The following is a 25,048-nucleotide window of genomic DNA, read 5'->3' on the forward strand; positions in this document are numbered from 1 at the left end:
AAAAACGCTTAGCGATGAGTGGCAATGACTACAGTGAATAGGCATGGCTCATGACGATTACGAAACGACCATTATGTGAGATGACATATTCTAATGAGTGCAAAGGATTGGAAATGAGTAAAAATGATTAGCTATGAGTGGTAATGACTACAATGACTAGGCATTACTCATCATGACTTCAAGTACTGCAGTGATTCTAAGACGACATCAAAAAGGATCATATCACAACATGAATGATAGGACAGCAACAAACGCGCAAACCGCAAAACAAGCAAGATGAAACTAAAGTCAAACGATAGGAGGGGAAGGGTACAAGCTTTCGCCGTTCTTCTAATAAAGTACGACAGGCATCTCAAGTCTGCTCCCCCGTACTACAGAAAAGCGCGTGTGCCAGCGCCGCAGAAACCACGCCTCGCCATCCGTTTCTAACTGGCCATACAGACACTTCCAGATGATGAGGCGCAGCCTCTGCAAGGCTGCGTACATTGCGCGAGCGGGAGTGCGGCGTGCCTCAGCAAGGCACCTGCGCTTAAGCTTCGCCTTTAAGAATGGAACGCGATAGCGTTATCGCGCCCCGTTCGCGCCGTCTACTCATTTACTTGTCGCGCTTTTGAGTGACACAAAGACGTAGTTCACATGATACAACCACGGCCGCTCAATGGAGGCGAGCGGCCGTGATGCAACACTCGTTAACTTGTCCAAAGTTACTCATTTTTATTTAAATAATCCTTCCGGGACGTAGAAGCGCTGCCAGCCACCTTGCCGAAACGCGCGGGCCTCAAGTTGCAGTCGTAGTTCGTCGGCAACATCGTTGCCGATCCGAGCCGGCGCGATGAAGATCTCAGAGGCTATGCCCTGTCTAGCTTATTCCGTGCACCACACGCATGATGGCGCTACGTGCACGCCAAGCGAAGAGGAAGTACAGCGGAAAAGTAATTTGCCACACGCCTAACTGCGTGTTCTGTAATTCTGTAATTTACATGCTCATAATTATTATTATACGCCACAATACACTTCTCTAAGGGACATTTCTGAGACAACACCGCGATCAATAGACTCGCCTTTGTCCATTTCAAAACATCTAGCTGGCCTCTGGTTTTCCCCTTTGTCTTTTAGTGGCGCATTTCAGGCTTATATGTTAAACATTTTCTGACCCTTTCTCACCAGACCCCTCGATATAATTCTCAATTGTGCATTAATCTCCCCTCATGTTTCTTATGGCCGACGTTAACGCGAGAAGCAATCAATGCACTCGGCTATTGGCTGAGTTGCAGCCTTGTACACATATATGTAAATAAAGATTTTTTTTGTTACTGGAAAAAAAAAAAGCTGGCGTGGCGGAGTGGTTAGCGTGCTCGTCTTGCACCCCGGAGGCTCTAGTTCGATTCCTCAGTTCGGCGATTTTTTCTAGTCGTTTTTATTTATTAATGCTTCTGGGATTTTTTGCTCACGGCCAACGCCGGACGACGCGGGACGGCGGCCGCCGACGACGACACCGACGTTTCTGCGACATGGGGCCCTTAACGCTATCGCGTTAAAAACATGCGAGAGGCTCTCGAAAGCACCGCAGTTGGCACACTGGTCATTGGGTACAATACAACAGTTACAATACCACATCTGGCAAGGCGCTGTCTCGTGGGGAGGACGCCACAGCGCCTAGGCCAGTCAAAATGTCGCACTTCATTTGGCAAACGACAAGCTGCCCACGTTTGCCATTTGGGGACAGCGGTCTCTCGTTGCTCATCAGCTGAAAGCCTGCGAACGGCAACTAATAGACCTTATGCAAAATTGCTGCCATCTATCGGCCGCCGCACGCGTTTCCGCCATGTTCAAGGACAGCGGCATTTAGGAGCGGCAAGCGGCATAGGGGGTTGCGCAGCCGGCTGCGTTAATGCTCGTTGTTGCCGATAATATCGACATACTGTTGTGCCCCTTGTTGTACGCAAAATTAAAATAAGGGTGCAGAAGAAAAGAAGCAGCAAGTTACATCCCTTGAGCTTTTTTCTTTTTTTTTTCTTTTTTCTTGAGGCTTGTGTTAATCTGCTCTCGCGCGGTAGTTGCGCTAGGCGCACTTTCGATCAACGGCGCGCCTGAATTGTAAAATACCTTATTTAGCTTGCATTGGGAGCGTGCATACATTTTCTTTATGCCCATTGCTTGGTACATTCTACTACGTCCCTGAATTGCTGCTGGCAAATAATGTTTGTTGTTTTGCAATATGGCAAAAAAAAAAAAACAATCCCATGCCTCACAGCTCCACACTGAAAACATTTGTGTTCTTTCAGGTGTCAACTGAATGGACGCCCCATTAATTAGGACTTTGCAAATTATGTTCGGCAGCTATAGAAAGAAAACCGCCATTTAGCATTAGACAGCCCATATACTTTCGCTACTTTTTCGCAAAACGATTTCGTGAAGAATGTAGCTAGTGTCGAATAATGCATGAGAACGCAGTGCGATTAGTTTTTTTCATTCAATATCTTCGCAAGCAAAAAAAAAGCCATTAAACCTCGTTCGCCCCCTCTCCCCCACCCCACTGTCTCACTACTGAGCTCATTCCTGACATGGGCAACGAAAAAGAATTGAAATATTTCAATTCCGTCCAGAATTACGGAAAGAAAAAGAAAAAAAAAATGCGCTATTGGAAAGGAGAAAGACTTAATGTTTGCTGCAAAAACTGCGCATTGCACAAAGCACTGCTCTAATACGCGTCCACGAAGGAGCTTGACATTGCGTCTGGGTACGAGACAGACCTCTGTTATGTGACTTCGCAGGCAGCAGTATCTGCTTTATATTGATTTTCATGAAAAAGAACCACGATGTGACGGCAACAGAAGCTACCTATCTGAGGAGGATCAGCGCGCACAGAATCACGTCGTTGATCTGGCGCGTTTCGCCGGAAAATTCACGTGGTTGGTGTTTTAACCCAGTAACATATAGAACATGGGATCTGCTATATGGCTGATTGCACGCTAACGAGATACATCAGCTGCTAAAAGTTTAGACAGAGGATGGGAACAGTAGGGCGCACGCTTCACTGGGAACTGTGAAGGTCCATCAGAGCGCAGTGTTTATTGGGCATCAGTGCTATATTAAAAAAAAAAGAAAAGAAACAACATTAAGCTCCTTCGTGTACGCGTAATGACATCGCAGACATGTTTTACACCCGGAAGCAATATCAATATGTTTCGCACTTTCATGCACGCGTATTTGAGTAGCATATCAAGGAATGCCCTGGAGCAAAAATGAAGGTTTTGCTATTTGTAGCTATGCTGTTACCATCGTTCGCAAGAAGTTTTGACAGTGCAGTATCGCTTCACGAAGTAAAATTGGAATGTAGGCAGCGTGGACAAGTCAATCGTGTATAATGACGTCATTTTTTGCTTTGAATGCGAACAAATAGACGGAAATCGCAGCACAAAGCAGACGCAGCTAACGCGACGGCAGCAGCCGTAAGCGCAGCCGACGCACTCAACCCTTGAACATGGCGTGGCGTAGCGCGGTTCGCTGAAGGTCGGATAGATGGCAGTATAAAGAGAATTTATTGTGACATACATACATACATACATACATACATACATACATACATACATACATACATACATACATACATACATACATGCATACATGCATACATACATACATACATACATACATACATGCATGCATGCATGCATGCATGCATACATACATACATGCATGCATGCATGCATGCATGCATACATACATACATACATACATACATACATACATACATACATACATACATACATACATACATACATACATACATACACACATACATACATACATACATACATACATACATACATACATACATACATGCATACATACATACATACATACAAAAACGCACATTACTCACAAAACAAAGCATATACAAAACACTATAGGTTACATATGCATAATAAACAAAATATAACATGATCCTCCAGAGAGGGGAAAACAGTATAAACGAAGAGGGTTCTAATAAAGGACGACAGGCATCTCGTCTGCTGCCTCGTACGACATAGAAGCGCGTGTGCCAGCGCCGCAGAAACCGCGTCTCGCCGTCCGTTTGTAACTGTCCAGACAGATACTTCCAGACGATGAGGCGCAGCCTCTGCAAGGCTGGGTACATTGCTCGGGCGGGAGTTCGGCGCGCCTCAGCGATGCACCTGCGACGCCACAACACAAACGAAACCACATTGAACACAAGGTGTTCCAAATGGGTGCGCCGGCTCCTGACGCCAGGGTTCATGCGGACGTTAAACATCCTATATGCGAGCCGCCACATTGTTCTTGCAACTACATATTCAAAAAAAAAAAAAAAAAAAAACTCATGCACGAGGTTCTCGGGAGCACCGCAGTTGGCACACTGGTCATTGGGTACAACACCTCATCTGGCAAGGCGCTGTCTCGTGGGGAGGACGCCCCAGCGCCTAAGCCAGTCAAAATCTCGCACTTCATTTGGCAGCCGACAAGACGCCCACGCTCGCCATTTGGGGACAGAGGCACGGCCGCTCGATGGAAGCGCACTCCATCGAGCGGCCGTGACAGAGGTCTCTCGTTGGTCATCAGCTCCAAAGCCTACGAACGTTTAGTTCGCTAATACGTATGTCTGGTAGGTCGCCTACATTAACCTCTGACAGGTCTGCATCTAGAGTTGACTTTATCTCGGCAACCTCGCGGTAAGGAGGCAGAGGTCTGTCTGCTTGTGGACCGAGGTATTTGTTCGGGTGTATTACACGACGCGCTGTGCTCATCCAGTACAAGATGAGCGAGCGACCACGGTAAGACTCGTCAGCTAATAGCCTCTCTACCAGCCTTAACGCGAGTGCTCGAGCCACTGTAGGGATGCACGGAAGGCTAAGGCCTCCCCTGCTTCTCGGAAGGTGTAGGATGTGACGGGCGGAACTCCATATAAGGGACGCGAGTCTGTTCACCACCCGGCGCGGGATTGTCGCGATACGCGCCACTTTATCTATTCCCCTGCGTGAAATACATACGCGGTCAACGACAGTAACAATTCGACCCTACATTAGGTGAATAAACGCGCTCATACGTATAAAGTAAGATAGCGTTTTACGCCTGCATTTTTCAAAGCATCGAGTAATACACCCTAACTACAAAACAGTCGCTTTGTATTCGATCGACGACACAGAGCTGCTATCTCTTTTGCAGGCAGTGGCAAAATGAATTCTAGCATGTGCGAGGTTCCAAACAATCCACCTTAAAACATTTTTCGCGATCACTGCAGAATATGCACTGCAGAAATCCGTAACCCTGAGCGTTGCTGTGCTGTCAGCAAGATGTGTCAGCGGGATTCCACGAGTGGCAGATACTGCGCCTTTCCTTTCCTGTAAAATCATTATAGAACGCAAGTCAACTTTGATGCGTTCAAAAGAACGATGGTGGTGGTGGACGACGGCTGTTGTTGCGGCGCGCGTCTTTCTCTCCCTGTTCATTTTTCTTTCTTTATTTTTTCTTCCGTCCGCACGAGGCAGCGGAGGTGGCTCAGCTACAGAGCCAGTAGCAGGCCCGTGCATTTTCTTTTCTTTCTTCCTACAGCCACAACAACAACGACGACGAGGGGCGTTCCACTGCGAGGGGCAAGGTACTCCCTTGATGGGGCTGGGCCAGGTAGGTCACCGCCGCTTGCGGCGGGGGCTAGCCTGCCATCGAATTTTTATCTGTTGTAGGCCGTCATTGCACCCGCCATCGCTTCGGTGGTGGACGACGGCTGTTGCGGCGTGCGTCCTACTCTCCCTCTTTTTTCTTCTCCATTTTCTTTTGTGTCCGCACAAGTCAGCGGGTGAAAGGTGGCAGTTCCTGGCCTTAAGGGACTGAGACGATAGATCAGCGCCGCTTGCGGCGGGGCCTAGCTAGCCACCGAATTTTATTCGTTGTAGGCCGTCATTGCACCCGCCACTGCTTCGGTGGTAGTTGACAGCTGTTGCGGCGCGCGCCTTTCTCTCCCTCTTTTTTCTCCTTTCGTCTCTATTTTCTCTTCTCTTGCTCGAGGCAGCGGAGGTAAGCGCACGTTATCCCCAGGTGGTCGAAATTTTTCCGCAGCCCTCCACTACGGCTCCTCTTTCTCTCTTTCCACTTTCACTCCAACCTTCCTCCCTTCCTTTACGGCGCGGTTGAGGTGTCCACAGAAAACAAGTGAGACAGTTACTGCGCCTTTCCTTTCCTATAAATCAATCAGCGGAAGTGGCTCAGCTACAGAGCCAGTAGCAGACCCGTGCATTTTCTTTTCCTTCTTGCTACAGCCACAACAATACACCCAGACACGTGACCGGAAGCTAAGAACTGAAACCGGAAGCTGGCTGGCGGCCATCTTGGCTTCCAATTACACTTAGTTGGCTCTAATTACCTCATTGATCCACGTTCACAATTTTGACACTTGCACAGCTTTCCTTGACGCTCTATCCGACGGTACAGTTCGTTTTCCGATATACCAATTAGTGCCTTTCTGACAGCTTCTACAAGGTCACTTCCATGCAAAACGCGCCTAAAAAGCCATACTATGCTTACGCATTAATAACTTGGTATACAAGAAAGGAAAGACGCGTTATCTGTCGCACACATCCTGAAGGCCCAGTTAGACCTCGTTAAATAGTGCATTCGCTAACATTTCCCCAATCCCTCTGCCAACTCCTAGGCTACTAACCTCCGTATACTTCCTCTTCCAACCAATATGTCGCCGGTCCTGCATGCTGGCCGCCGACATGCTGCTGCCTCTCATCATAGTTCGCCCTTCAACACCCATGGAGTCGCTTATATGGATGCCTCTTATGTGGCTCTTCGCGGGTCTGGAAGCCAGGACCTCTTTTATCCTCATCTATCTACCTCTGTCACTCACACTAGCGGCCTCTTTCTCCAACCTCCGGATATTATCTCGCTTGAGGTCCTCTCCATCATTCATGCCATTCAAAGATTCCATTCTCTCCCACCTGTGCCTCAGCATATTATATACACACTTACTCTCAGGCTGCTATCCGTGCCGTTCAATCTAAAAGTCTCACACATCATCTGTCCACGGAACTCGATGCCGCACTTGTTGTGCTGCAGCCCTGCCCCGTCTTCCTCCGATGGATCCCTGGACACTCGGGGATTGACGGCAATGAGCTGGCGAACCAGCTCGCCGGTGAAACTCGTAACCGGGCACCGTTCATCCCCTGACCAAGATCCTTGGAGGACGGGTCGAGACTGTCTCTTCGCGCCATCATCAGCGAATATTAAAATGCTGCTCGTTTAGACCGCAAGCTCTACCCCGGTCCTCATCCTAATCTCTCCGTTCGGGAGGCTCATGTCCTTCGGCAGATACAGTTGAATACACTCATAGCCCCTGCACGGCTATATCTGTACAAATTCTGTCGTGATCCATCATGCCCCCACTGCACTTCCCCTCATGCCAACGTTTCCCACTGCCTATTTTCATGCCCAGTTGCACTGCAATCGGGTTTCTTTCCCACCCCCTTCCATACTATCTGGAGCTGGGTGGACTGGCTCGGTGCTAAGGGTGAAGAACAGCGCCTGCTCGTCCAGCAGGCCATCGATGTATTAGGCGTCTAAGTGTTGCGCCTCAATGAAGTCTCCTATTAATACTACTATTATGCCACAAAAGTGCATCCCTTCTCTGCGAATAAAGGTGAAACTAATATATGTATTCACTCAGCGCAACTTTCTAGCGCCCGTTCCTGCATTTCGTGGCATCACTGTCTCTCTCCGTAAATAAATAAATAAAATAGATTCCGTCTCTACCCGGAATCGAACCTTCATCCCTTGGATCCCCAGCCGAGCGCTTTAACAAACTGCGCCTCGCCTGGGATCATGAAACACACATGGTAATTCTCCTTGTCTACCCTGAGGATGATAGTATGAATGACAGTAACGCTTCAATTAGTGATAATGACGATGATGACATTAGCAGTGATAATGACGGTGCATTTAAGTGATAACGATAATGAGAGCAAACATGATCCACCCTGTGCACCAGAAACTCTTAGGCTTTCGCATTTCTGCGGTGTAGATTCCACAGTGCTCTCGGAATTTTAGACCGCAAATCTTTGGCGCCCGTTCCTGCGTTTCGCGGCGTCGCTGTTGCCCCTTGTAACCAGATCCGCAGCCGGGGCAGCGCGCTGCTTTAGCTGCATCTCCGCAGCGGTGATGAGAGCGCAATGAGAAAGCAAAAAAGAGACGCGCGCCTCGACAGCCGTCGTCCACCACCGAAGTGGCAGTAAGTGCAATGGTTGTGGTTACAAACTTTATTAAGGAATGCGAGGTTTAATTGTAACATCCTAATAACGGGATTGCCCTTGGATGCGTGCTGTAGTCGGAAGTTGATGCTTCCTGGTGACTTCCAAACCCCAGTCCACGAGCTGCCGTTGGGCAGCCGAGTGAGTCAGAACTAGACACCGCTCGAAGGAGCTCACAGCAATAAGGAATGTGCGCAAGATCAGCTTTCGGAGCGCCACCAAGGGTGCATTCCGGAGTGTACAGTCCCGGCTGAACTAGGGCCAAATAGGCAGTGGAGAAGAAGCTGCCGGATTGTTGCTGGCAGCACTTTACGTGCTGCAATTTAGTCAGAAGATTAGGCTGTAAGGGATACGTTAGACGTTGCTCTCCGAAGTACAGAGTGATCTTGTGGTAGATTTAGAAAGTCTCCACAGGTGTCGGCGGCTCCAGCTCTGCTAACAAAACCTCGAGCTCAAATATGGGCTGTCTCGTTCTCTTGTTGGATGCCCGGCATGGCCGGGAACCCTGAGATGCTGGCTAGGTTGGATAGGGGCAGGAGACCGATTTAGTCGCCGGAACTCGGAGTAGGAGATACGGTATTTCGCAAAGTTTCAGGCTGCTGTCCGAGTCACAGAAAATGTGGATCGCTAATGTAGCAGCAATGACTAAGGCTACGGTCTTCTTCCCCGCTTCTGCGAAAGTTGATCCGCTGACAGTGCCTGCCGTAAGAAGGGTGCAAGAATTGGACACTATTTCGGCGCAAAGCTGAAAGGAGGTGCAATAGGTTGCGTCGACGTAGACTATCTGCGGCTGATTGCTACAAAAGTTGGTGGCAGATCAATGAGAACGATGTAATTTATGTAGACGATATTAAGTAATGGTCCGAGTACACTTCTCTCTGGAACTCCGGCTTGAACTGATTTTATATCGAATAATGTTTTGTTTATTATGGCTTCTTGTTTGCGAAATGGTAAATACGACTTCAATATATCAAGAAAAACGCCATGGGAGCCATAGAACGCCAGTTTAGCTAACTTTGTCCGATGATAAATAAAATCACAAGCCTTTGAGTAATCTGTGAATATACCAAAAGTTAATACCTGCAATTTAAAAGGATTTTTATATTGGTTCTTTCAGAGTTAAAAAGGCTGTACCTGTTGAAATACCTTTTTCTAAGCCTGTATTGACGCGGTGTCAATGTGTCATGTTTGTTACAAAAGCTCATGGTCCTTTTGTATAGAAGTTTCTTAACGAAATTTGAAGAAACCCATAGGATTGATATTTGACGATGGTTAGAGAAATCATCTCACATCCGAAAAGTAATTACTGTCACCCTAGCAAATTACATGGCTTTTAGTAAAACATCTTCCATAAAGAAGATTACAAATATGCTCTAAAATGGGGCTAATGAGGCTGGCGGAACCTTTTATAGGTCGGAAATAATTTATATCCCGTGTGGGGCTGTATTAAAGAGCGTGAAAACCGCTTTCAATTTTACTACGATCCGTTTAACACAAAGCACTAGGTTCGAACCGGGTATTCGGGCTCAGTAGCCGAGCATTTTACTACTCACCGCCACTGCGATTTGATTGATTGAATGTCCTTTATTGAATGGGAAGGCTCATGGCCATGGATGGGGATAAAGGGGAGTATAGACATAATCTTCATTGTTTAGGTCGTCATTCGAATGACATTGCTCTAACCAGGCCACTAAGCGAGCCATACTTGGCAAATATCATCTGTGTGTTAGCATCAGTTTCTAGAAGGGAACGGTAGTTCAGGCGGTGGGGTTCGATCTCGGGGCGTCCAGTAGAAAAAGCAGGGCAATCCCAAAGTAAATGAGATATGCCGCCGCAGGTTAGAGTCGTACAGTGGGGGCACGTAATCATTTTCTCCGTATACTGACGCCAGCGGGCCATAATACGTGGCGTGTAAGCCGCATGGGCGATGAGCTTATTCAAAAATACTTCTCGACTTCGGGTGAGGTGGGTTCTCCTCGTAAAAGGTGGGTCTGGTGTGGCCACCTGCATGCGATGCTGACTGAGGCTACGAAGACTGGTCCGACCGAGTACAGTGCATAAGGGCAAGAGAAGAGGTGAGTTGCCCGCCCAAGGTCGAATAAGGATGAAGCAAGGGGGGTGGGGAAGTAAATGTGGGCATCCCACCTGCCAAGGCAGCCGCGGCGTGTGCCGCCGCATTGCCCCCTGATTCGTCCGAGTGACCTGGGGGTCCAGTGAATAGCGACAGTTCTGGTCGCGAGTTGGTGGCGTTTAAGGAGGCGCTGTATAGCCGTAGCTGTTGCATCTTGTGAACCCGGAGTAGCGATTTCCTTGTAAGCTTCAAAGGAATCAGTAAGAATACGTATTGACCCAGTTCCGGTGCAAGGCGTTCAGCGTGAAGAGGGGTACCTTGAGGTAGATGGCAGGCATAAGCGCCTGAAAGGGAAGAGTTGTCATCGCATACCCAGGCCATAGGTGCGAATTCGCTTGTAATCGATGCGTCGGTGTAAATGTCAGTCGTGTCAGGGATTCGCTCTTGTCGGTGATGGGCAGCGAGGAGCTCCCGGGGAATGACAAAATCGCGGTTTATAGGTCGGCGATGGACGCGTGTGACTACTGGCATCTCCCAAGGGGGAAGTGATGCATATAGGGCTGGTGTTTTGTAGAATTACGCTGTTCATCCCAGGCCAGCAGGCGACGCCCCTGGACGTATTCAATGACGCGTCTGTGACTCGGTAACGATGGTAGTGAGCGGTGGAAGAGCGGCCAAACGCTCAAGTTCGGCTATAGGAGTGTGCTTAGGTAGACCGGTAATAGTGCGTAGTGTTGCGCGATGAAGGCGTTCGACCTTAGCGAAGTCAGTCTTCGACAGTTGGAGGACGGGTGTGGCAAAGAGGATTTTTCCGACCGCCGCTGCTCTGGCCATCGCACGGCAGGCATGCTGCCGCGCACCGCCGTGCCGATTGGACAGGCGACGAATAGTATGTAGCAGTGCTTTCCAAAGGCGTTGTAACTGATGAACCCATTTCTGGGGGCTGTTGCAGCTTGATATCCCTTACGGAAATCCCGTATCTGCTCCAGATATGGAACATATGCTGCCAGATACAAATATATAAGGCAGCAAATAAGACCTTATCTGGGCCAGATAAGGTCATATGTGTGCAAAATGTTGCCCTTATATGGCTCAGATGTGGCCATATCATGCAACATATAACTCATATCTGAACGGGTAACGAGACCTTATATGGCTTGATCAGGGGCATATATGGTATCCTCGCGACCTTATGTGGCCTGATAAAGGGCATATATGGCATCGTCATGACCTTATATAGACAGACCAGGGCCATATGTCTGGCATCAACAGGACTTTATATAACATCATCGGGGCCTTAGTTATGTAGCGCCATAGTTATTGTATATTAGCAATATATGGCCTTCGTCTACCTTCTGCAAATATCCAATATTGGCATCATGTGGTCGAGCTTCAATTTTTCTACACTCAGCATGGCCTGCATGCTTAGTGTTAATTGTATCCAATTTAGAAAATAGCTACGACTCCTAATATTTCAAATATTCTGCAGATTTCGCTGCACTATAATTATTACCCCATGTGTTCCTTAATCCAGGAGGGCGCTGGGTTATAGCTACATGCTCCTCTTTCCGCCTACTAACTCGCATTTTCATTTAAAATGCGGCCGCAGTCCGGTGCACAAAAGCATGGTCGGTTAAGTTGAGCGATTCAAAATATCAAGAAAATGATGGCAGTTCAGTATACGGCCCCCTCCGCGCTGTCAGACGGTGACTCACCCTCGGAGACAGCTGGCGGTTGCTTCGTCGAGGGCCGCAGTGGCTAGACAGTGACTCCTCTCCCGCGTTCCCCTCTTCCCTCTCAAACAGCGGCGCCCCTTGCGTCGCTGGCTCGCATTTCATCTCTCCTCCTCGCTGCCACGCTCTATACCGCGTAGGCCTCGCACTCGCCGTTTTGTGTGTGCTTGCTTCTTTCCCCTCCCCCTCTCAACTCCGTGCACCTAAGCACTTGGTATCCCGTTCCTTTTCGGTGGCAGACATCGGAGTTCGGTGCGGCTGGCGGGCGTGCTGCATGTTGTGTATGCTGGTGCGTGTGTGTGCCAGCGCCTGTTCGCTATTAGCTGTGTGCATGTAACAAAAATCGACAGAAAACCTACAAGAGCTTCAGTCTGACCGTCGGCACAGAGGAAATTACTGCGTCCCACTGCGGTGGAAGCTGCCTCCCTAGCCTTGGCAGCGAACCTGATGGTCGATTGAGCTTTTCGGGGCTTCTGCCCTGGGTGGCCCGGCCAAATCTTCACCATTGTGTCGGATCGCACCCTCATCGTGCCGCCTCATCTTCACGCCCGATCACCAAAACCGTGAGTGTGAGGCTTCTTGTCGGAAACTAGAACTTGCCAGCCTCAGGATATTGTTCACTGTATTATTTTGATGGAAAATTAATTTTCCAATCAGTAAACTGGATGGTAATTGCCAGTATGTGATATTTTTTCGTACATTTCGTTGCTAATTTGTCTTTCGCTCCAGCAATTTTGACAAATTTCAGTGGGTGGATAGGGTCCTTTGCTGTTTATTATTATTAGTATTATTTGCACTACCTAAGTAGCTTCATGCTTGATTTGGTTTAGGGGCAGAGCTGTCGCTGTCATGACAAATGCCATCGGACATGCTTTTTTTTTGTTTTCTCTCCTAATTTGAAAAGCAACCACGAGTTAGACGCGTTCGCTCATTTTGCACTGCAGTCTCTGCTTAATGTAACACCAGTACTTCCTGACAGCCTATATGTACTTTGCTAAGGTTTAGGTATGATCAGCAGTCTCATAAGTGTGTGTTTTATTGCCCTACGGTTTAGCGGTACCTTTTCCGGGTGTCGACAAACAATTAAATTCCATTTTAATAGTCGAGTTCGATTATTAGCCGTTTATTTTATTTAGCTTCGCTGGTAAACCAGCTCAAACTAAAAGCATTTACTGGTTAAAGCTCTGTGTAAAAGAGTAGAATAAAAATGTAATATCTAGTTTAATAGGTTATTGTATTTCAGCTTAGCTTCTCGTGTAGACATTATTCGGTTCAGATATCTCATTAGTTTGTTATAGTATCGCGCGTAAATAAGTAGAATCTCAATATTTGCTAACGGATGAGCATGTCTTTGACCCTCGGTATACAGACGTAATTCAGGACCGGCTTGAGCGATTCCATATAGGCAGGGAAAAAAGAAAACCTGTGGTTACAAAGCTATTTTCCTGTAAGGTTTGAAATAAAAGGGGAAATTCAGGTTTCCCTTGGCAAACTTGATTGAGCGTGCGTTTAGGTGGAATACTGAAATTGTTTTGTGTGTGTGTGTTGTAATAAAGTGTTATGTTGATATGCAGATATATAGATCTATAGTTCAAAACCTACCTGCCATGCGGGCTAGATCTTTAAATCAGGAATTGGGTAGATAAGGCATATCTGACAAGATATGCCTTATCTGGTACTCGAAATCAGGAATTGGGCAGATCAGGCATATACAACCAGATATGCCTTATCTGGTACTCGAAATCAGGAATTGGGCAGATATGCCTTATCTGGCCTAGATCTGTCTTAATATACCATATCTGCCCAATTCCTGATATACCTGATCTGGATTTTTTTATAAGTCCAGATATGGCATTTCCGTAAGGGATGGGCAGGCCAAGAATGCGGATTTGCCCGTTTGAGTTTAATCAACAAAACACCCTTACTCATATGCATATATATGTACACGGCTGCTACTAAGCCAAAGTCGAGAGCATAGATTGCTTAGTGTTTTAACATCGCGTTTGAATGTCCAGTGCTCCGAGACAGTGCTATAGGGCTAGCACTGCGTGCCTTCTGACGTGAAGATCATGGCGGATGTTCAGGAGTGCGTGCGTGGACCGAAAGCATACGTGGCGCCGTGTTGCGGAACGCACTCGAGTCGCCTGGCTCCGACCACGGCCGTCTCGAGGGAGAGCGCGTTTCTCTTCTCTCCCTCGAGACCGGCCGTGCTCCGACAACAGCCTGCGGAAAGAACTGCAGCGCGGCTGCCGCACTCCGTTTAATTTCAAGACCCGGCAGTACAAGCTTTTTAGGTATTGCTGATGTCGGTACGGGCTTTTGACTGCTACCTCGCCCAAAGCTTCCAACTTCTCCTCTCCGGCGTTCTCTCTTCTTTTTTGTTGCGCGCATCTCGGGCTAGCATGACTAACTTTCTGTCTCCTTGTTACGAGAACACGCTACATAATTCTTAAGTTTGTTAATTAGCCTCTCTTCCTGGTGCTTTAAAGCTGGTTGGTTGGTTGGTTTGTGGGGTTTAACGTCCCAAAGCAACTCAGGCTATGAGAGACGCCGTAGTGGAGGACTCCGGAAATTTCGATCACATGGGGACCGCCGAGGCCGGGATTCGATCCTGCGTTCTTGGGAACAGTAGTCGAGCGCCGGGGTGTGCTTGGTGGTCATGGTGCCACGTATGTTTTCGGTCCACGCACGCACTCATGAACATCCGTCGTGACCTCCACGTCAGAAGGCATGCAGTGTTAGCACTAGCACAGTCTCGGAGCTCTCGACGTGTGAAGACACAAGAGCCTTGGCCACTGGATGTCCAAATTCATGCCCCCCCCCCAAAAAAAAAACAAAACAAAAAAAAACACGCCTGTGTGGAAACGGAACAAGTCCTTGGGGCCCCTTAGAACGGGCAGTCTCCTTATACGCGCTTGAAAACGTCAGTCTTGCCCACCCCTGTGGGTGGTTGCCGATATACAAGTGGTTGAACTTGCGTCACTAGGTCCCAGCAAAACTTTCTGGGTTTTAGTGAGAGCAGGTATTTCCAAGAGAAAAGCCCTGGCAGCAGCGCCAGAGACTGTGCAACTTCTTTGTAGAATGCCACGATTCTTACTCATGCCGTAGCATATTGGCTTAGTTGTAGCTAGCCGTACGGTGCCAAGTGTTCCGAGCCAATGGGTTGAGGGGCCGTCTGAAGGAAATTATCCGGTTGGATCAGAAAGAAAAGGAACATTTGAACGATAAGCTTATGATCTACTTTCACTAGGCCCAGTCCGCGTCTATCCATGCTCCAGAACAGGTTATTTCACCCATCATATCTGCCATGAAGCGCCATATGAAAACTGCTCACGATCTGTGCAGCGGCGGGTACTTTCGCTCGTTTTAACAAGCTTTAAGCAGCAGTAAATCCGTTTCCTACGCTATCAGATTCTCCGCTGGACCTTAGCTCATCCCGGAGGCAACGGTTAAACCTTGGCCATTTTACGCTTCGACACCCAGATGACGCCACTTGTACAGTTTGAACTTTAACGCACCAGGTACATATCCACCGAAAGTTTGTGCAACCCCGCTTTCGCACGGTATTAGTATTCTATCCAGATTGCTCCGCATTTCTTTCTTTAAAAAGTATTCTATGATTTTTTTAAACGAAGCACTAACCGATGATGCGCTTTTCGAGGAATTTTGTACTTCATCGGACGCAGTCTGCTGCTCATCCCCAATTTGCGCTTGATTAATCATTTCCCGTGATGCCGGAATTGCGGTGGTTTTCAAATCACTGTTATCTGCTGCCAGCGCTTCCGCTATATGCAATCTCGTCATCACTCTCCCCGCTCTCATCCTTTTCCTCGTCGGGAGACTCAGCTTCTTCCTGTCTAGCCTGAATGCTATACTTTGAGCAGCTGCTCGTAGTCGTAGGGAGTGGTTAACGCGTCTACCTCTGTCAACAACTCGTCTGTGCGTCCTCCCCTCGCCTCTGCCTTTGCTGCGGTGTGCCTTTTGAGGCGAAATCTAACCAGGTGTCCATAGCCATAGAAAATAAAACATTGTATTATGACACGAGGTTCCGCGCTATCGCCAAGCCCATTCACTATTGCACTCTGCTTGAACCACAAGCGTTGTGTTCTCCAGCGCCAACCGTTCTCTTTCCACATGTAGGTCCGCAATTCGTAATTGCATCTGCAGCTCTGTCATCGGACTTTCCTTTGTCTAACTCGCAGTCTGACCCGACTCGCAGTATTATTCGCAGTTGTCTGCCAGAAACGGAAATTTACTCGCATGGTGTAGCCCCGCTTGAGGCTGTCGGTGCCCCTTTATGGATGAACTGCCACGGTTTGTCGCTGCGCCGCCTGTTCGCTGTGGGAACTCGTCCCCTTCACCAGCGACGCGTTGCCCTTACCAATTTCGCTCCTTCCTCAATGTTGACGACGGTTTGGCCTGCTCGTCAGCGTCCAAGATGTGTCTTAAGGCCCGTTTCTTTTGCTGCCTTTCCGTACCATGGCCGGTCTTCTTCCAGTCGTTATCAGTCTCGATTGCGCCATTTGAAACAGGATGTTAATTCTTACTCTCCTTTACCTCACAATTCGTCCGGACCACTTAGGACAACTTACTAGTACAAACCGTTTATTTTTACTGTGTACACGATTCACGGCTGAACGTTTCAGGGTGCGGCCTCTCTGTTCAGCACCCGAGTTGCCGGTCTTCTGACCCCCTCTATGCTGCCGTATGCTGGGGTGTCCTTCGTCCGTGGCCACAAAGTCGGACGCACCACGCAGGCGCGAAACACAGACACGAGCAGTCCCCGCATCCGTTCTCGGGCCTCATTTCAGGGAATCCGTCGACGACAACGTCCTTACGCGTGCTTTAAGGGGAAAAAAAATACTAATTCTCGCGACAATGTTGCGCGCTGTGCCGCAATTTTTCCCGCCACTGCCACTGAGCACGCCTGCAGCAAAGTGCGCCGCTTACCAACTAACTAGTGAATTGTTCCTTCACAGTTTTACTCTTGCTAGCTTGGCTAGTCCTCGTTATTCTTGTCACTTGTCACGACCTGAATGCACGTCTAAGCACCGTGCACTGGCTGAAGTTGTGGCCCCGCCAAGGCATACAGGAGTGACGGCGCTAACAAGGCTTTGGCGCTCTAGTGTAGATGTTAACGATGTATACGCTTTTGCTCTTTAGTTGATTGCTGCTATCTAAACAGAACGATGACGTTGCTAACCTTTAACGGTACCTGCCCAATTCTTAGTCGATCCTCCTGTTTGGGTATGTGCTATATGTTATTTGGTTAACAACAATGACTTGGAACACTGCGCGCGTGTATGCAAATGGGTAAGAGGGCTGCGACGTCGAAGACTTTGTAATCGTGTTTATATTTAAGTGAGTGTTCGGTCTCGGCTATGCATTTTCTGTGCAGACGAAGGTGCTCACAGGCACGTCTAGCTGGAGCAAGGCGTGCTTGTCGATCCTGCTGGGCTCGGTGATCTTCCAAGGCGCGACCAGCGTAGGCGCGGCGGCGACTGCGTGTCGGCCGGAGAGCTTCTGCAAGGTAACCGACCGTCTGCAGTTCTTCACTGCGTACGAGTGATCGGCATATCTGGAAGTGAATGTAGCGGTTTTGAAGAAGGGCGAGTGCGTTTGGGTAGCGGCTTAATGAGATAGAGAGCAAACACTTCGTTTGAATACGAATGAATTGACGAACCTTTTTTTCTGGTTCAGCGAGACCCACTCAGTGTACATATACTTTTCGCTCTCTATATATGCTGCTACAGGCCGAACTTGCCCCAGGCAGCCGGAACAGAATGGCTGGCGCGGACTCTGTGTGGAAAAGTCTGGGCTCTGACCTGGTCATCTATGACACACCGGAATTGTTGGAATCAAAGGTACTATACCCAATGCCTATCTCTCGAGGAACAAAATAAAGAGTCTCCGACCACCGGTTGATCAGAGCGTCAGTGGCAAGTTTTACTGATGTTCGCTTTTAAGCTGCAGGTTTTTGCGAATCACTAAGGGTTGCTGGTATGAGGCACCTTTCTCATATATGTTCCTTGAATGAAAAGGCTGGCGAACCCGTGAGCAGTTGATATCGCCCCAAACCTCAAAAATGTCAAAAGCTCACTGGTGTGAGGCAGGCTTAAAACATTTGATAATTACCCCCCTGTGTTTGTAGGCCATTTGCCACTTGTCGATAGACGAGAGAATGCTGCGCTCGGTACTATCTATATAGTACTCCTATAGAAAACGAGCCCTGTTGGTTTGCATTCTGCTTCGATAGACGAGAGAATGCTGCGCTCGGTACTTTCTATATAGTATTCCTATAGAAAACGAGCCCTGTGGGTTTGCATTCTGCTTCGATAGACGAGAGAATGCCGCGCTCGGTACTTTCTATATAGTATTCCTATAGAAAACGAGCCCTGTGGGTTTGCATTCTGCTTCGATAGACAAGAGAATGCTGCGCTCGGTACTTTCTATATATTCCTATAGAGAACGAGCCCTGTGGGTTTGCATTCTGCTTCGATAGACGAGCGAATGCTGCGCTCGGTACTTTCTATATATTCCTATAGAGAACTAGCCCTGTGGGTTTGCATTCTGCTTTGCATGTCCAAGGCACCAGCTTGCCAGACACAGCGACTGTGTGCTCCCAGAACTTCTTGCTATTACCTCCTCACTGCCTTTCACTGGACTAGCGCATGTAGTCAATCTCAACTTCCAACTGGCTCAGCATTCAGCCTTACGCGAACATGCGACGTAGATCAAAACGGCGTTTGTGAGCAAGGACACGACAGAACTTCTTTCCGATGAAGAATCCGGTTTATTCGTCATAATGCTAAGCACCATTAACCATGAAATTGCTCAAATGATGTACATGGTTAACGAGCAAACATAAACCCATCGTATACTAAACGTGAGGGTTGTGAGAACGTTCGAAACTTTCTCATAACGAGTCGAATATCTCCCTATTCCAGTACTGGAAAAAATAAAGTAGCTTATAATGAAAAATTCGTATTTTTCTTTCACGAGTGTTGTAAAAACAGCACCTACGCCGACATCCCTTGCCGTCTAGCTGGGATCAGTATGCGTGGGAAGATTCACTACTGTGGCAGCTTTCCTAATGCTGATACTTGGTCGACTGGACAACGTGGCAGGGACGTGGCAAGTTAGCAAACCTTTCCTTCATACCCGATTTCTTTAACTGTGCTTCATTCTCTGTTGCCTCCTGCCTCGTGCATCATGGGAGGTGGAGGGTGGGGAGGGGGAGGGGGCGAAGAGGGCGATTTTCAACAAAGTTTTTAGTGCGTAGCACTACTAGCCGCAATCACGAATTTCGCCGATGTCTGTCCGACGCCGCTCACTCTCCCTGTCTTCGTGAACTTGAAGTGGAGAAAGAGAAAGTGGCGGAGCGTGCGTCGTGCGGCATTGAGGAGGCGGAGCGCTCGCACAGCTGCAGCACACGCCGCTCTCTCTCTATGCATCCGTCTCTTTTTGAACTTGAAGAGGAGGAAGAAGTGGCGATGCCCAAATCACGCGACTTAACACTGAGGTGGCGGAGCAGGAGCATAGATGCTCCCAGTGAGGGAGTATGACAGTGAGAGAAGGGCGTGTCAGTTGCGGACGGGGCGGCCGTCAATGCGAAACGTTACAGGAGCGTGTGTTACTCCGAAGTGAGCAGTCGTGTGTCGCTCGCGCGTCAACTTCGACAGTTCTCCCCTCGCATCAGTAACTCTCAGCCTTCACGGACAGCAGACATGCACGCGCGGTGCTCCCTGGACCTCGGCTCCAAGCCGTTCGCCGCGTCATGAAGCAGCTAGCACTTACCTCTGCGCTCAAGCAGTTCTATGCACCTACTTCGTATTTCATTAACTGTACAAACCGGCCGTAACTTTTTGTTCGCATTTATCGTTTTAGATTTGCTTTAAACATTTTTGCTTATTAGAAATATTAACAAAATTCGTGGTTATATCTCAAGGGCATTTTTGTCTGCCATATGTTTATTCCTTGATTCTCGTGCAATCAAGGAATAAACATATGACACCTGGCCCATATGGCACCTCACCTGAAGAAACTAGCGTTCCTCACGCTCATTCGTCCGAAGATTGAATGTGCATCAGCCATCTGGGATTCTGAACAAGCCTGTCTCATAGCTAACATTGAGTCCTTGCAGAACCGTGCTGCGCGTTTTATTTATTTTGACTACTCACGTACTACCAGTGTCACTGCCCTAAAAAATCGCGCCAAATTAGAAGACTTGTTTTTCCGCGGCAAACTATCACGGCTAGCACTTTTCCATAAACTTTATCACCATACATAGCTCCGCCACGATTTTTTCCTATCACCATCAGCCTTCTTTCCAGGGCTCGACCATCCGCACAAAGTTAAGCGCATCGCGTGTCGTTCATCTGCATTTGCGAAGTCATTCATACCACGCACTATCATAGAGTGGAACGATCTACCAGCACACATAGCCATTGAATCCTACTCCTCCACATTTCACGATCTCATCCGCAGCGACGTTGACATTTCAACACGCTGTAGTACGTTCATTTCTGTTATGCCTTATTGTTTTCTTAAACCTATACTTTGTATTCTATTGCTTTCTATAGCCTGTTTCTTTATCCTCTGGTGCTTAATTATTTTCCCATGTTATATTTAGTCTGTTTATTGTTCATTTGCTTTTTAATAATGTTCCTGTTACACATGTTTTTAGGACCCCCCCCCCCCCTAATACCCTTGAATGAGGGCCTTTAGGGGTATGTTGAATGAAATAAATAAAGCCTGCAGAATGAACAAAATGTGACCCAATAGTTCGGTGCGTTTCTACTGGCATGCTGCAGGTAAAAGGTAATCTTACCTTTTTCCCAGCAGTGCAGAATTGTTAGGTATTGAATCTGCAGTTGCCCGAGGTGTGCCTATATTGAGAAGAAAAGTTCCTAGCAGGAATTAAGAACTTAATTTGCGAAAACCTAAGAACGAGGAAGTGCCATGGGTTCATCAAAACTAACGGGATAAAAATATGTAAGACCGTAATGAAAGTGCCGGCTTTACAATGTACTTATCTGGTCAAAAGCTTAAACGAAAAAAAATGAAACATAATGTTCAAGGTTTCCCTTGTTATGAAGAGCCAACGTGGTTCAAGAAGCAATTTCAAAGCAGTTCGCACTGGTTTTTATCGATGAACATTCGGGAGAGCGTAGAAAATTAGGCAAAAAGCAGACAGGAGTATATTCAAGTGTTAGTTTTTTTTTTTTTTTTGCCATCTTCTGAAATTTCAAACTCGCTTCGCTATTTTGGCGTGGCGATAGTTTATTCTTCTTGCATTATTGCTGATTACCGTTCCGACCTTTCAACAACTATAGTTGCTTCATGTAACCCACATACCCGTTCACTATCCCCTCCTGTTCTCACTTTGACGAGGTTTGCACATGGGTGTCACAGTCTAACTCAGTGACATTCCTTGACATTCCTTTAATATTCATTTTTTGTTTTCACTGCAGTCGCTGCTCGATATACCTCAATACATCAAAATCATTCTTTCTGCACGGTAATCTGCGCTTGTCCTACTTTAACGTAATCCACTTTTATTCCATAAGAATGGACCCCAATTCCACTTGCATCTCAATCTAAATAAATACGCCTCTCATACAAGAGGCCTGTATGGATTTGGCGCCGGCTGCAGACTAGTCCGAAGGGTGGTGACGTGACCCTTAAAATTCGCCACAAACGGTCGCAATACTTGGCGCTGTCTGACAACAATGGCGCGCCAGTGTTCTCCCAGGTTTTTTTTCTTTTTTTTTTTTTTAACTGCATGCATTCACACCGGGCTCGCGTCCTGGCGACGGTCAGGTGCAGGCAACAAGGCTCGTCCTCTGCCAATAATGGTAAAAAGGCGTGTAGAGGTACTTAAGATTAGCAGGCACCGTTGGAGCAGCAAGAAAGCCTTCTCAGCCTCTCAGTGAGCAAGTTTTCGGGGTCACGTAAGGTGGCCTTACCACAATGAAGGCTTCCTTGCTTGGGTGACGAAGGTTTCAGAGCTTGCAACCGAAGGTGAATTACCATCACACCGAAAAAAAAAAGTGTTTTGGCCGACCAAAGCGAAAGTGATCACCTCTATATCGATCGTAGTTATGCCGAAACATTGCAGCAACAATTTATATCACATCGAATTTTTACCTGCTCACATTCCCCGCAGGTACGCAGACTCAGAGACAAAGGATGCCTCTACGTGGACCATATCGAGCTGGACGACCACAACTGCACGTGCCAGAAATCGGCACAGTTCGCACTGCTTACTCGCGTCCGCAACGGCATGACGTGACGCTGTGGACGCGTTCAGCTCTGCCTTAAGTGTGACATAGTCAGTGCTTTGTTTGACAAAGGTTAATACAATTTTGCAACCGAAATGTCGCTACACGCTCCTCTTTGTAGTAAAGTGATGAACGTCCAGTGGATTGTTATGCGTAAATAAAGCGGGAAGGTCTCTCCCAATGATGGCCGAATAGTGCTGCCATGCGCCAGACGTCGCCACCATAATGTAGCAAATTTCCACTAACTGCATGTATTCTCCCCAATTTGTGTCATTCCCTGAAATGCGTTTCTCTTCTTTTGGAATTCCCATGTTGCCCCTGGCCCGCGATATGGTCTCCGTTCTTCGGTATACGTGTCTCTTCACTTGACGTCACCTTTTAGTCGCTCGCTGTCCTGTTCTTGACATAATTTAAGAAGGTTTCTTCAGCTGCCTTTCACAGAGTTTGTTAAAAAAAATCTGAATGAGCTAGAATAGAAACTATGATATCCATACATGCAGTAGATAATAAGATTGTCTTAAGTTCCTACCTAAATTGAAAATGTTCTAAAAGTAAGTTGCCTCATTGCTGTATCCGACCATATTGCTACAGGAATGGATTTAATGTAACTGGCGCTGCGATGGGCTGAACTCGCTGCAGACTTCAGTAGCCGAGCAGCATTCACAATATCAGTGTCGTCGTCTTTCAGAACACTTCGTCGTCCACGCGTTCCTCGGTCGTCGTCGTTGTTTGTGAGCACACCACTTCACTCACGCGTTTCTCGGTAACTCAATCCCCCTCGGCAAAAGGCAACGTCCCGGTGCGTATTAGGATTGCGGTGTGGAGGGAGAGTAATACGGCTTGAGGCGGGCCACATGTACGATTTCGGAAGTGGGTGTAGCGGTCGGGGACTTTGGGCGGAGCAGTGTAATCTCATAGGTGACTTCGGTCACTGGGCGTAGTACACGGTAAGGACCTGTGTTGTGCGGCAGAAGCTTTTCATACAAACCTACACGACGGCACGGAAGCCAGAGAACGCAACATCAGAGATCTGGGAGGATAGTGAACATCGGTGGTGAGCGTCGTAGCGGCGTTTTTGAGCTTGTTGGGAGATGGTGAGCTTGTGACGAGCAATCTGGCGAGCAGCATCGGCTCGGGTGATACGCAGTGGTGAACTTGTGCCCAACGGAGCAAGAACGAAGTATTTCGTCAACAACTCGGGAAAGGAAACAGCGGCCACGGCCGGTAAGTAGTTGACGGGGAGCACCATGGTGAAGTATGACGTCACATAAAAGGAAGTCGGCAACATCAGTGGCGCAGCTAGTTGGAATGGCGCTAGTGATCACGTATCGCGTGGCATAATCGGTGGCCATAGCGATCCATTTGTTTCCTGACAAGGACTCGGTGAAGGGCCCTAGGAGGTCAAGGCCAACACGAGAGAACGGCTCCGTCGGGATAGCAATCGGCTGCAGGTGTCCAGGAGGCAGCACAGGGGGTTTCTTCCGGCGTTGACCAAGGTCGCAAGCGGCTACATAACGTTGGACGGAGCGGTAGAGTCCAGGCCAGAAGAAACGCCGGCGCACCACCACCATCACCTAGATGACCAGCTGTAGGGGCGCCATGCATTTGTTCTAGAACGGCAGAGCGTAGGTGTTGGGGAACGACCTGAAGCCGTTCAAATTTCGAGGTGCCTGAAAAAGAGCGGCAGTGCCCATGTGCCAAGATCGGTTTTTCGCCACAGGTACGCCGCGTGTTCCACCGCTGGCTGCGCTCGCTACTACATAGCTTCGCTTCTCGGTCCGTCGCACAGTCAATCACTTCCCGTATGAGCACCTGTTGCCTTCGTTGCCCATTCTGATTCGGGCGTAGAAGTCTTGCAGCAGTATGACGTCTCTACGTCGAACTCCGGAGCACACCGCCGTCACAATATTCGAAGGAACCTTCTGTCCTAGCAACTCGGAGTTGTCGTTCGTCTCTACCAGGATACCAACTACCGAGTTATAACCAGTGGTTTCTTTGTCTTCTTCTTGTCGTTTTTCTTATGCAACAGCGGCGAAACCGATTGGTAGGCAACGGGACGCTCTTTCAGGCACCGGCGAAATGCTCAAGGGTAGCGCAGTGTCCGTCACAATGCCCGAAGGAACCTTCTGTCCTAGCAACTCGGAGTTGTCGTTCGTCTCTACCAGGATACCAACTACCGAGTTATAACCAGCGGTTTCTTTGTCTTCTTGTCGTTTTTTCTATGGAACAGCGGCGAAACCGGTTAGTAGGCAACGGGACGCTCTTTCAGGCACTGGCGAAATGCTCAAGGGTAGCGCAGTATACCTTTCGATACAAAATTATTTTCGATACAATAAACCAATAAACCACGAAGTAAGTACCTCTACTTCCCCGCATATTGCGAGTCAGACTCCTCCCGCACCACTAATGTATCGCAGGTGCTTCTATAAGACAGATGACACACGCACCAAAGCAGCAATGCGTTAAATGTCAGTAGAAATTATTACACAAGTTGCGCAGCAGCAGTCCGCTCTTCGCGCCGATGCGTTCCGAAGACCAGAATTGAGGAATGTTCTCGTGGCGCCTTCTGTTAAGTAGACTCGAGTTGCCCTTTGCAAAGAGTCTATAGAATCGTAAGTTATTGAAATTATTCGTAATCCTTCGCTACGGCGTCTCTCATAGCGGGAGTTGATTTGAGACATTAAACCCAAGAAAGAA

The 25,048-nt window shown here is 48.1% G+C and overlaps 1 protein-coding gene across 1 annotated transcript in view; it reads left to right on the plus strand.

The window, feature by feature from the left end:
* LOC146208016 (uncharacterized) overlaps nucleotides 1-22,524 on the plus strand; it is a 42,629-nt gene extending 20,105 nt beyond the window's left edge. The window contains exons 10-12 of the mRNA XM_084587210.1: nucleotides 17,467-17,598; nucleotides 17,822-17,932; nucleotides 22,237-22,524. Coding sequence (XP_084443336.1) covers nucleotides 17,467-17,598; nucleotides 17,822-17,932; nucleotides 22,237-22,362 — 369 coding nt within the window. The 3' untranslated portion in view covers nucleotides 22,363-22,524. The remainder of the gene's footprint in view (nucleotides 1-17,466; nucleotides 17,599-17,821; nucleotides 17,933-22,236) is intronic.
* The last annotated feature ends 2,524 nt before the right edge of the window (nucleotides 22,525-25,048 follow it).

Source organism: Amblyomma maculatum, chromosome 1, assembly GCF_055883805.1.
Source record: "Amblyomma maculatum isolate TAMU_Amacu chromosome 1, ASM5588380v1, whole genome shotgun sequence".
Lineage (NCBI taxonomy): Eukaryota > Metazoa > Arthropoda > Arachnida > Ixodida > Ixodidae > Amblyomma > Amblyomma maculatum.